Source organism: Cyprinus carpio, chromosome A21 (genome assembly GCF_018340385.1).
Source record: "Cyprinus carpio isolate SPL01 chromosome A21, ASM1834038v1, whole genome shotgun sequence".
Classification (NCBI taxonomy): domain Eukaryota; kingdom Metazoa; phylum Chordata; class Actinopteri; order Cypriniformes; family Cyprinidae; genus Cyprinus; species Cyprinus carpio.
In genome coordinates this window covers 9465210-9479060 of record NC_056592.1, presented here as the reverse complement: position 1 = coordinate 9479060, position 13851 = coordinate 9465210, and the positions used below count along the sequence as shown (strand labels likewise).

General features: G+C 40.5%; 1 protein-coding gene across 9 annotated transcripts in view; it reads right to left on the bottom strand.

Moving 5' to 3' along the window:
* The window catches only part of LOC109044819 (RIMS-binding protein 2-like), a 50180-nt gene extending 37732 nt beyond the window's left edge, over positions 1-12448 (bottom strand). For 2 of the 9 annotated variants that reach the window (XM_042778884.1, XM_042778889.1), the window contains exons 1-3: positions 10899-12438; positions 9687-9823; positions 5116-5259 (exon numbers count right to left, since the gene is read on the bottom strand). In XM_042778884.1, coding sequence (XP_042634818.1) covers positions 5116-5259; positions 9687-9812 — 270 coding nt within the window. In that variant the 5' untranslated portion in view covers positions 9813-9823; positions 10899-12438. Of the gene's footprint in view, positions 1-5115; positions 5260-7721; positions 8029-9686; positions 10359-10898 lie in introns of those variants that run through there. The other 7 variants (XM_042778893.1, XM_042778891.1, XR_006162918.1 and 4 more) reach the window with 6 other exon arrangements.
* Between the last annotated feature and the right edge of the window lie 1403 nt (positions 12449-13851).

The following is a 13851-nucleotide window of genomic DNA, read 5'->3' as shown; positions in this document are numbered from 1 at the left end:
CTCCAGTGTCGACTCCAGCATCAGAGCTCACTCCAGTGTCAGCTCCAGTGTCAGCTTCAACCCCGAATCCAGCCCAAAGAAGGCTTCTGTTCCTGTGTTTAGCCCACAGAGGGCTCCTGTCCCCGAGTTTAGCCCAGAGAGGGCTCCTGTCCCTGAGTTTAGCCCAGTGAGGGTAGTAGGGGTCTGTCTGTGAAAGCCGGACCTTGTGCCGAGGCCAGGCTCTCCGAGCTCCCTGTTCCGCCATGGCTCCCAAGTCTGCCTGATCTGCCATGGGTCCCGGAATGGGTACCCTCCTGGAGGCCATCCGTCCCTGTAAGTCTGTCTTGAGAGGCCTCCAGAGCGCCCACTGCCCTCCCAGTTGGTTGTTATGAGGCTTGTTCTTTCTTACTTTAGCCCTGTGTTGTTTCCTGTTTGGGTGTCTGGTATTGAACGTCGATCGCTGTGTCCTACGTGTGATTTTCCTTGATGTAAATAAAGTCTATGATCATTCTGGAATCTCCTTCGTCTCCACGCTCCTTCACAGTAGGCACACCATGACACTAATACTATCACCTAGTCATATTTAAAAACATTTAAATTTTTAAAGGTAATATTTTGCGAATTTCAATATGATTATCAATTTTAATGATGTAATATCTAAATTCACTAACATCACAAACAACTGACTTCAGTTTTAATTTATTACAAGAACAATTTTTATTAGCATGTGACTATGTATCAGCCAGATTTTAATATTGTGTATCTTGAAATCCATCTTTTAAGTACAGTTGTCAAACGACACTCAGGCAAATATCAGCCTACATTCTGAAACATTCACTTTAAGTTATCATGTTCACAATTTACCACAAGATTGCAATTACCGACAAGCACTAAGTGGGCACATATTCAGCTGGGGCTGATGCTTCCTGTCCTGGTCTAACTTATGAGACAAGGATCTGAAATGGAATGGACCTCCTGCTCCAAATGACTCCAGCGGTCAATGCAATGGAGAGGAAAATACAGTTAAGCAAGCAGCATGGCCCAGCTAAGAGATCACTGTCTGAGTCTAATTCCATTTGGGGACATGGCAACCCAAGCCAGGGCCCAACCTTCTCTTCTCTTTACTGACAACAACCTTACAGAAAAACACTGTGTACTCCTTTCATTCATCTTAATTCTCTACTGAAACATACTTTAGTTCAGCTACTTAAGTAGATGCGCCTTTTTCCAGACTGTTATTACTCTGTATTAATTATCTGCTTTTGTCATTATAGTCATGACTATTATTCATGAAACTAATTATACTACAGCCAGGCTTTTCCATGGCCTCCCTTTCTCCACAGGACAGGCAGTGCCATAGAGATGAGGTGGGCGGTTCCTAAGCAGCAGCAGGTGTGAGACACTTCCTCTAGAGACAGAAGGTCATTCCTCACTACAGGTTCATTCTCTGCACAGTCCGTCAGACAGGCAACTAGCCATAGGACTCGCACTGCAACAACTGTCACGGTATATTCATCTGGTTCACCACTATCACAACTGAAGCTAATAAATGAAGAGGTGTGATCATTTTGAATCTGAACCAATGCCAGCCTTGGCAGACTTGTTCCCTTCTCTCTCTTTCAATTAAAGGACTTCAGACAGGTTTTAAATAAAAAAAGCACAGAAAATCTGAGAGTGTTGTAAGTTTAATAAGAAAGTTTGTTTAAATGACCACACTCTCAAAGCAACACACAAACCCACAATATCTGAAAATATGTTATTTTATGAGTATATTACAGACATAGTTGCCCCTGCCCACTTATAATACAATTTATTAAGTAAATAATTGATAGTATGAATTACCTACTGTGGTGCTGTTGCATTTAGAGCACTGCTACCTGTTAATTAACTCTAATGTAAGTAACATAACAGCATAATATCATCCAATTTGTCTGCTTTTTAGTCTCCTGGAGCCATAAGATATAATTTTGTGTGAAAAGCAAAAACTTTTACTCTACTGTTCAAAAGTAGGGTGTCGGTAAGATTTTGTAATGTTTTTGAAGTCTGAAATTTAAGTAATAAATAAATTAAACTTTAATAAGTAGATATTTCTATTTGAAAATATTTTAAAGTACTGTATAATTTATTCCTGTGATGGGAATTTTCAGCAGCCATTACTCCAGTCTTCACTGTCACATGATCCTTCAGAAATCAGTCTAATATGCCGATTTGCTGCTCAATAAACATTTTTTATTATTATCAATGCTGAAAACAGTTGTGCTGCTTATTATTTTTGTGGAAACCATGATTTCTTTTTTCAGGATTCTTTGAAAAACAGAAATGTAAAAGAATAGCATTTATTATTTATTTAATATAGAAATCTTTTGTAACATTATAAATGTCTTTAGTGCCACGTTTGATCAATTTATTTCATCCTTGCTAAATAAAACTGTCATGAGTCCGGGCCCTGCATTTCTACCTGCATTTGGACCCAGACCCTGTTTTCTATGGTGCTCTCTTACTGCCCCGTGATAGAATTCAGCCAGCAAACATGGATCCAGCCGGGAAGTTCCTCAACATCCTTGAGGAATATTGAGGAATATGCCAGGGACTTCGTTGGAGTGGCTCGACGGTCAGCTACGGAGAAGAGTTGCCTCATGGTCTTTTTCTGTGGAGGCCTAGCCAAGCCCTTCAAATCCCTTATGCCATACTGGCACCCCGAGGAGGTGCTGGAGGATTGCATTAACCTGGCTCTGCAGTTGAGCGGCTCAGCCTTCAGGGTGGAATTAGCTGCGGAACCCGGTCACAGTTCTCCCGAAGCGGCAATCCAAAGGGCGTCAGAGGCCTCGTCTGCCGCACCCAGTACCTCACACCCATTCCCAGAGCATCCCGGGGACCTCTGCTAATGTCAGTGCAAGTGGCATGGTCTGCTCGCGGAGCTCCCAAAGTGGCGGTGTCTGCTCACAGTCCCCCCGAGTTGGCAAGGCCCACTCACAAGGCTCCCTAAGCGGTGGTGGCTGCTTACAGTCCCCCCTGAGTCATCGGTGTCCCCTCACAAAGCCCCTGAGGCATTGGTGCCTGCTCACGATCCTTCCGAGGTGGCGGTGCCCACTCACAATGCTCCCGAGACATCCCCATCTCCCGGTGCCCACTGATGTTCTCTCTGAGGCGACGGAGCTCGCTTCAGGCCTTCCTGAAGCAGCGGAGCCCGCTGATGTTACCTCCGAGGCAGGGAAGCTTGTTTTAGGCCTTCCCAAAGCAGCGGAGCCCGCTGATGTTCCCTTTGAGGTGGCAGAGCTTGTTTCAGGCCTTCCCAAAGTAGCGGAGCCCGCAGACAGTTCCCACAAGAGAGCGGTGTCCACTTACAGTTCCCCTGAGGAGACAGTGTCCGCTCACAAAGCTCCAGAAGTGGGGGTGTCGGCTCACATATCTCTCAAGGCGGTGGTGTAAGCTCACATTTCCCCCAGGGGTTCATATTTGAACCCTTTCCAGCAGTGACTGTATGATTTTGAGATCCATCTTTTCACACTAAGGGCAACTGAGGGACTCAAACATAACTATTAAAAAAAGTTCAAACATTCACTGATGCTCCAGAAGTAAACACAATGCATTAAGAGCCGGGGGGTGATAACTTTTGGAATTTTAAGATCAAGGTAAATTATACTTAATTTGTGTTCCGGGAAACATGCAAGTATCTTCTGTTGCTTGCAAAGGGCAGTACTAAATGGGAAAAAAAAGTTATTTCAACAAAATAAGAAAAATGTGGACACCTTCATCCTGTTCAAAAGTTTTCACCCTCAGCTTTTAATGGATTGTGTTTCCTTCAGGAGCATTAGTGAATGTTTGAACCTTTTTAAATGTTGTGTTTGAGTCCCTCAGTTGTCCTCAGTGTGAAAAGATGGATCTCAAAATCATACAGTCACTGCTGGAAAGGGTTCAAATATGCAAAAGATGCTGGAAAACTGAAGAATCTGCAGGACCTGGAGGATATTTGTGGATATGGGGGATTTTTTTGAATGTTAGGGATTAGTAAGGGACTCATGAACAACCATCACAAAACAAATAAACAGTTGTGGATCTTCCAGGTAACTACACACAGTATTAAGAACCAATGGTTCCCAAACTTTGGAATGGGGTTATTTTAATAATTTCAGCTATTTTTTTTCCTTGTGGATTAAATGTAAACATATTTTATGTAAAATATCTTACTCAGGACAGTACAAAATAAAAAAATAACATGCATTTTGTATGATCTCTCTTATTTTGTTAAATTTTTTCACATTTTGATAGATTCTGCAAGGGGTTCCCAAACTTTCGCATGCCACTGTATATATGCTGAATATTACTGAGCCCAAACGTGTGAAAAGCAGTGTTAGCTGTTTATAACAGAAAATCTTGACATCCACTCTTGACATCCTCTCCTTGAAGAGTTCTTCTGAGAAATAATGAAGCATGGTTCATGAACAAATCAAGAGTCCGATCTTTTCAATGAAAAGTTCACAAAACTGGTATGAATGATTTGAACAAATCATTTTGATATTCACTGACTGAAAAATCCAGTTACAGCGGTGAACAGACCCCTGAAGGGGAAGATTTAATTTCCTTCAGAGTTGCAAAACATAGTCATACAGGTTTGGAACAATACAAGGGTGAGTAGGTGTAAGAGCCACACTGGATGCTTGCCACCACAATTTCCATCCCTTTCCCCATCCGCTTAAAAACCCTTTTGCTTCATTGCAATTGCTTCTTTTCCAGTACAGTTCTAAAGTATGTTCTAAAGCACTGCAAACTTTCTCAGCGGTGCTAAAGCTCAGTTAAATTTGTGCATGTCACTTCCATTCAGTGGGACGAAATTGATCTGTAGCAACTGAGGCTTATAACAAAAGCCATTATTATGGTCTGTCAGTTTTCCATTACCAACCTGTCCTCCCTCACTAGTGGGCTTGTTGCCAGGGCAACAGCTCCAGCATCACACCACTTGGAACACAGTAGATGATTCAGGGACTTCCTGTGCATTTTAGCTTATAGAAAACAACTTTTGCGGTCACTCATTAAGCTTCTCACCAGAGTTTCAGACAACATGCTGAAATCCATAAGTGTGATTATTGCCAAAAACTTAACAAATAAGCAACATAATCATACCACAAACTGACTTACCAGGGATCGGTGCTGCTGTTTCTGCTGTCTGAGAGTGGCTAGCTCTAGTTTAAGAGCTCTGTTCTTGTCCTCAAGGAGGCGGCAGCGATTCACATGGTGGGCTGCATGATAGGCCAGGTGCAATGGCTGGGCCTCCTGCTTCAGCTGCAGGGGAAGAGGTCAGACAGGGCAGTGACTTACCAAGCAAACTTTCAGAATGAACACAGTGGACACAATCCTGCATATTAAGTTAAGTATGTAACTTTTATTCAATTTTAAAATGATTCCACATCTCAGAAATGTCAACTATAAGTAAACAAACTGTACGTCTGTATTTCCCTGTAAAATAATCTGGCTCTGTGGCACTTTTGGATGTTTTGGGGCTAATTTGAGCAGTCTGACACATTTTTGGCTCAGCCAGTGCTGTGAGTATGGTGAGGGACTATCAGATGGTTCAGGAAACCTGTTCATCATGCTCAGATTATCGGGTGTTTGCTAGTTTTTCCTGAAACTTGCCAACTGTGCAGTGCTGACAGGAACACTGGCACTGTAATGAAACTGAAGCACTGCATTAGAACTGATCCCAAACCAGACCATGTACATAAGTAATATCCTACTCATGGTCACTCTCAAGAATTACCAGAAAAAAAAAAAATCATAAAAAAGCTCTCTTGCTGAAAACTTGTTACTTGTATTTTACTTTTACACCTTCTGAGATTGATGAATCCCTTTTGAAGTACATAATTCATATGTTATCATGTTTACATAACATAACATGACTGAGTTGCACAGTACCAAAGTCTCTGTAGGACATTTTAAACTAAAGAGTGCATCATTAGTAAATCTGTTACTGCTAAAATGCACGTAAAAACGCAAATTCACCAGTGTGATATGTCAGAACCCGTGTTATTAAATGACTAAAATACACAGGTACTCTTAAGTATTACCATTATGAAAATATTCAAATGTTACGACATTTACTAGAGACATTCAAGACCACAGAAACCAGATCAGCAAGAAAATAACTAAAATTTATTGAACAGATTGGTACCATCAAACAAGATTTTTAATGTCCAATCAAACATGCAGATTAAAAAATGAGCAGTTTTCTTTCCTTGTAGAGCCAATTAACAGTTTAGGAAAAGTAATGACTATTAAGCACATGGTGGCAAACATCCAAAGTGGCTCTTACTGAACTGTAAGAACAAACTTAATAAAAGTTATATGCTTTAAAAGCAAGATATAGCTAAGCTAAGTTCTCAGCCCACATAATTGCAACCTGAAAAGCTGCTCTTTGTCCATTTGACATCATATCTCTCTTCCCTTTTCTTTTTAAAATCTTGTACCCTGCAACCTAAAAAATGTAGCAATATTTAATCATATTTCAAAGATAAGATTTTTTTTTCCTTCTTTTTGAATTTTTTTTTTATTTATTTTTTTTTTTTGCATCAACAAATATTAAAAAGTTCAGTTTAAAGAAAATGCAAACAAAGAAGAAAAAAAAAGGATTGTTGGAATTTTGTGTTTGCCAATAATGATCACAGTTGGTGGATCAAATATAGCATCATTAATTATGAGACACACATAAAATTAATCCTTAAACACATTATAAACTCTAAAATCAACTGCCAGCCTTCTGGTCTGTAGTATCAATGCCAGAAAAACAACAGTTGCCAATCACATTGTGTGTGTTTCAAAGCTCTTGCGTCTGTTTTGTGTGTCTGTGTGGATTTAACTGAGAGATCTTACATAATCTCAGAAAACAGTCTGCTGTATCAGAATCGTAATACTACCAATCACACTGTGGTGTGTGTGCCAGGTCTCCAGCTGGTTTGCATGCTACACTACATTAGCAGACTCAGTCACAGCCAGTCAACCTACTGCCCCATCAGTACCAACTCAACCACAGCCAGCAGAGCTACAGAAACACGGCCTGGTGAAACACACAGTTCAATATATCCAACTTCTCATGTATAACAAGTGAAAAGCCCTGCAAGCGGGATGGAAGCATTAACCAGGGAGCTAATGAGCCATTAGACTAACAAATCAAGCCGACCATCAACCCTCCTCACAAAGAGAAACATCCATTCACAAATGGAGCTCCATAGTAGCAGGTTCATTTGGAAAATGAACTGAAGAAACATTTTTTCACATCAGCTGTCTGCCGACTGCCCTGGGGACTGTGACGACTGCTTTAGGAGTGGAGAGAGAGAAAAAAATACCACCTAAAGTGCATATTTACACCAAACCATGACCTTGACCAGCTGTTGCCTGAGACCCCCAAAAATAAACATAAACACAGATCAACTCGTATCCTTAAATTATCTGCTTGTTTGCATCCTCCGAACTTCCAGGAGAAGACTAAGCAACAAGACATTATCACAATCCAACACCTGACTCCAGATGCCACCAGGTCAAATGTCTCCCTGCACATCTGGATCATGCCAAATCCTGTAGGACGCTCTCTTGTCTTTCTTTGCAGTATTCCAGAGCTGGAATGAACCAGCGCACACTCCGTTCTGAGCCAAGGAAGGGCGACATGTAGGCATTATAGCATGGCATTACACACACATTCTCTTTGCTACTGATCTCATTTATATCAAAGATGATCTGTGTGTGTACTGTACCTTAACGGTAGCCGTTTCAACCTCTCTTTCTCCTCCTTAGAGCTCCCACTCCCATATATCACCGGCTGCCAGGAGTGGCAGTGACGACACGTCTGTGGTGTGTGTTTGTGTGTGGCTCTGTGCTCATGCATGCATGTGTATCCCTGCAGAAGCTCTGAGTTAGAACAGGAGACAAACAATGTGAGAGCATCTCCAGGCTCTCTAGGAGTGGTGCAACAGAACGGTGCGTTCCCTATCTTGCTCTCTTTCTCTCTCTCGTTCTCTCTCTCTCTGTCTCTATCATATGCGGTCATAGAGAATTGCGCATGCTCCTTGATATACGCATTCCTGCTCTCATACAGTACGCACACATGGGCTTTCTCTCTCTATCCTACACTTGAACACTCACATATGGAAAGCAGTGAGTGTAGATTGTGTAGAGCAGAGTAGAGCCACTCCCATCACTGATGTGTAAATCATTTGCCTTTTCATGCATGGCCTTTCTAATGTTACAAAAGCCAATTAAATATATCTAATCCTTTGCAGTAATGCTATTGGTATTATTTTAGAGACATAATCTGGGTTTTTCAACTTTTTCATGGCCCAAATATAATGATCCCCTTGCGAAGGACCCTTCCTTAAATATAAAGACAGCTCTATAAGAATTTATTTATTTATATAAAACCTTACACTTATCTGTTTTCTATTGTTTTATTGTATTATCTATTTAACATTTTTTATAAATGAATAATTTTTACTGTTACCTTTTTATTGATTATTATTATTGTTATGTCATTTTTATTATTATTATTTTATTTTTTATTTTTTTACATTTTAAACAATTCCACCCTAGCACCGTTTGCAGTACACCCCAGTTTGAAAACCCCTGGTAAATTGTATTTATGTTGTTACTTAATGTTGATAAATTTTTCCATGTGTGCCATTTCCATTAGCCATTCCTGCTATTTGAACTAACAAGTATGTACAGGTTTAGATTTTTAATTTATAGAGGCTTTAAGTATATAAGAAAAACAGAATCAAACTAATTGTAGCGAGACATTCTTCATGGTTTTCTTCACGAACCTAAAGATGGATGCCATATTTAATTTTTCACATTTTAAAATAAGGCTGTAAATGTTAGACATACATATATGGGTTATTCTGCTAATTTCCTGGCATTTCGTTATGTCCATTTTTATGCAATCCATCTTGTTCTCCATATGCCACCTAGAAATGTTGGTATTTCTATCTTGGCCTACTGTGATTTGTTTGCTTTATCTCAAGGAACAGAGGGGAAAAAACAGGGGCGTTCCGGTCCATTCATCCCATAGCAACACCAAACAAGGAGAAATTAAGTTCGCTGTCTTGGAATATCACACAGTTACATCAGATTTTAATGCACACAGGGGCATTAAGAGGGATTACTCAGAAAGAATGGTAGGCACATCCTGGCCATTAGCCACTCTATGCGCGGAGGATACAGGTCTTGTTGGAGGCAAAAAAAAAAAAAAAGATTCCCAATCTGGAATGTGTTACAGTCTCCCCAGCTCTGTTGCCAAGCAACCCCAGCTGCTCCTATAGTGCTGCCTGCCCTCTTCCCCCTCCTCCCTGCAATGGGGCAGTTCTCTACAAATGCGTCAGTTTAAGATGGCATGTCTATTCTCAAGGGAAGTGGCCAGGCCTACACTTTCAAGATGATCCTGATAGGACACTGCATTGCAACCACACCCTCTGTCTACGTACATCACCTGTCATTTCCTCACATGACACAAACGCACCCTCCATTGGCTGGTATGGCCAAATGTGTTAGCTCATTGTACTCTGATTGGTAGTTGAGGGTGTTAGGCTGCATAAATGTAAATGTAGCAGGATAGCGCCACCTTGTGTACAAGAATCATCATTGCTACTAGAAGTATTGAGTATGAGAAACCATTAGGGATCAGAATGTTTAGGGATCAGAAGTGTATATGTAACAGGATTACTCACCTTTTTTTGGGCCCGGGAATGATTGGCATCTCTTGCTGCTATGATTGACAGCTGTCGCTGTATCCCCAGCAGTTCAGTCTGTGACTTTCTGAGAAGCTGCTTTAAGTCGATCCATTGACCTCGCATCTCCTACAGTACTAACACATTGAATTCTACTTCATTTATCTTGCACAAATAAACAATATGGTGGTCCTTACGTATCTAAACGTGTAGGTCATGCTTGCCAAGATGTACAGTATGAAATTCATTGCATTAGATAAATAATGGCAAAACTAAATATAAATAAACTGCTTGTTGAAGGTGTAAAGATGCTAGACAGTATAGTATATTTGTGATTTGTAAAAAACACATTTTATGTATAGCTAACAGTGGAGCTCCAGTAAGCACACGTACATCTCCAAACTGGATTTACATAAACCATATGTAACGCCCACTGGGCCTTTCTTGCACCCAGCCTGTGTGTGACTCAAACCCGTGTCATCGGCATGGGAGGGGGGTGAACTAACAAGGACCTACCAGCTGGCCTCCATTATATATATTATAGATCCTAGATTATAGATAATAAATGTCTATTTAACATCTGACAGGAAAATCTTTGTTAAGTATTGCAGATGAGCACAACTAATGGACATGAAATAGACATCGTAGTGATGTATGTGTGCTTTTATGTAGAATTCACTGTTGTCAACACTGTTTAATTTAGATAAATGTAAGTAATATTAATAAACAAATCTACATAAAGTAACTAAACATAAGTTATCTATTTCATTTGTCCATTAGTACTATTGATAAATTGAGGAACATTTGTGTTGGATAAAAAGCGTTACATCAACAACTACCTCAACATGTAAATATGGCATTGAGCACATAAATCACAGAGGTAACTTGAATCTTGTCTGGATGTTACAGCTGTTATATGTTATATTATTTGCAGCATGCTTGTCATCCAGTAATCGCAATAAGCTTTGTGCTCTATTACCTTTAATTAAAAAAAATCAGTTTTAAATTCTGCCAAATTCATAACGGAATGTGTTCCTGATCTCCAGTGAGAGCTCATTATGAAGTAGCTTGGCTAACTGTGCTCCAGTGAGAGCAGCACAGAGCTCAAGCCTAGGCATTGATTGTTGCCTTTTTGAGGATACTCTAGATCTGGCATGGAGGAATGCCAACTCAACCTGTCCTTGGTGTTCAGTACAGAAGTATGCAGCTGACCTGTAGGCTGCCTCGGAGGCGTCACAGAAGATGTGGATTTCTCGTTTCACCTCTGGAACATCTAGTGCAGCTGATACATAACACCGAGGCATGGTGATCAGTGGTAGATGCTCCAGTTCAGTTTTCCATCTTTGCCAGGCCTGCAGCTGTTCATAAGGAAGAATGGGGTCGTTGTGACCTTACTACCATCTTTTCATTGCGATAAGGCAGGATGTCCATCTGCCATAACCTTTCAACTTGCCGATACAGTTCAGCAGTTACATGGTAAGCAGTTAGATGTGAACAGACACTGTGAGACTGGGAGTTGATCTTGGAGATGTTTGGAGGGACCTTGCAAGGTCCAGCCAAGGCGAGTTCTGACAGCTGCTGGACCCCCAGGTGGACCCAGTTACACTGGTTCAGTTGAGGTGATGAGCTCAGTGTAATCTGAACCAATAAGCAGTAGGGGACAAGCTTTGACCAGAGGTGGTATGGGAATCCCTCTGAGGCATCTATACCTTTCCTGCAGGATATTCAATGTGTAGGTATATTCTGCTAGTCCGAATTGGTCTGCGGTAAAGGCTCCATGAGTACTGAACCTAACCCTGGGGTTACTTGGGATGGATAGGTTGAAGTTTACAGAAATTCCATGTAATGTCCTGATGTCTTGATTCACCGTCCATAAATTCATTTGTTCTGGCTTGTCTTTTAGACCAAGATGCAGTGCAGCTGTGGTGAGTACAATGGTGCACTATGAGCCATCTTTGAGTACAGCAAAGGTATCTGTTGGTAATGGATGGTAACCTTAATGACTTTCAGGAACACTTTTCCACCGCAATGAGATTGGTCCAAATAGATAGTCTCTGTGGTGAAGTCGAATAAGCTACTGCTTCCATTGGTGACCTCACCTTTCCTTTGGTTCATGTTGTGGACTACTGAGAGGTGTTAGCTTGGCAAAGGTGGCAAGGCCTCTTTAGATCACAGTCTTTGGCCACGTGGGATCATTCACATTTGCAGCTCTGTTTATTGTCTTTGAACCAACCAATCATTTGCTCCTTGGTTAATGCTGTAAATGTGGTACACTGGCTGAGGTAATATTCTGCACTGCAGTATGGGCAGAAAACTTTGGGCTTGGTAGATACTTAATTTGGGGTAAACTACCCTGGACTTGGTTGTTGGTTCTATGGCCTTCCTCTGTTCTGCGTCATGCAGTATGGTGGTTTGTTTGCTTTGTCCCTGGATTGCAGCTCTTTGATCTTATTTTGTGGCTCTTGTCTCATCAGTCGGATCAAACTCCATACAGCTGGCTTCCAGCTGCAGCCAATCTGCAAACTCGAGGGAGAACTTAGTCTTATCTGGGTTTCTTTTGTGGTGATGCCTCCTAAATTTGGTTTGTTGTGGATGAGAAAGTCGGTTTAAAAGACCTGCTGTGCAGTTCTTCAGTACAAACCCTCTGTGAACATGCCGATCATGACTTGGACTCTGAGAGAGAATTCGTTGAATGCCCGCTCATCACCAGCACGGATAGGTGGTACTGTAGGTTCTACAAAGCCTCTATTTTCCCCAGCACAAACTGGTAGGCCAACCATAATTTCTGTCGAGGGCTTGTGGGGCATTAATGTAAGGCGTGACTGACTCTGCATATGCTAAGACAACTCTGTGAGCATTAGGCACACTCTAAAAAATGCTGGGTTATTTTTTCAACCCAAATGCTGGGTTGAGACCGTTGGGTAGGACGTTGGGTTGTTTTAACCCAATATTGGGTTGAAAATTGGTCTTGATCATAATCCAGCGGCGCTGGGTTGGGAACACGTATGTGAAGCCGCCATTTTCTCAGCGTGAAAGAAGCGAAAAGCGAGCGAAAGACATTATGGTAAGTAAAGATTAAAAATGTAAAGTTATCATTCATTGTTTATGTCTGGGAGTATTTTGAGGTTTCATGGAAGGTGGAATTAAAAGAGCTTATATCGAAAAATACACGGACACGGTTTTCGCCTTAGAAACGGAGGTCTTAAAGGCCTCTTTTACTGAACAGAAGAGGTTCTTTTAATATAATGTCTGTGAGTGTCTTATGTCATAATTACATAAGATTTTACAATATCTGCACTTTTTGAGGTGTTAATAAATGGTTATTAACACATTTTCATGTTAATTTGTTATTTTTTGCGGTTAAACTGAATGTAACGTTTCTGTTTTCTCCTGCCTGTTTACTTCACATGTTGATGCAACAATAGTGTGATTATGTGCTCATATTTCATGAAAACTATTGTTGTCTGTGTTTTACATTGCAGAACTCAAACCAACTTTGGAGTTGTCTGATTTGGAGAGTCATCATTCTTGGTCTTCCTTTCTTAAAGGAATAGTTCACACAAAAAATCATTGACTTGCCTTTTATGTCATTCCAAACCTATAAGACTTTTGTCTGTCTTTAGAAAACAAATTAATATTTTAAATTTTCTCATAATTTAGTTAATTAATGTATTAAAGTTAATCCATTGAGAGTCTTAATAATCTGAATTTTCAAGCCTCATAAATACAGAGTTATTGTAGAAGTAATCCATTTCGATATTTATACATGAATAAATCTTAAATTATATGATAGCGAACATGTCTGTTCAGAAGAAAATATTGGTCTCCCAGACTTGCATTGGAGGACAAAAATTAAGAGAATATTAAATATTTATTTGTGTTCCAAAAATTAGCAGAGTTTATATGGGTCTGGAACAACGGGGGAGAGTAAATTATGACCATTTTCATTTTTTGGTGAACTAACCCTTTGAAGAGCAGCCCTCCACGTACATGAAAATTTGTGAGGTATGTGAATGTCATGTCTGTTTTAATGTTTCAGTTAAGAAGTAGGTTTCTGAAAGCAATATTTATTTAAACAATATTAAATGCCCTCACACTAGTGCTGCCATTATAGCATTCTGGAGCGCTGTGGTAGACAGAGACATTAAACAACCACTCAAAGTGT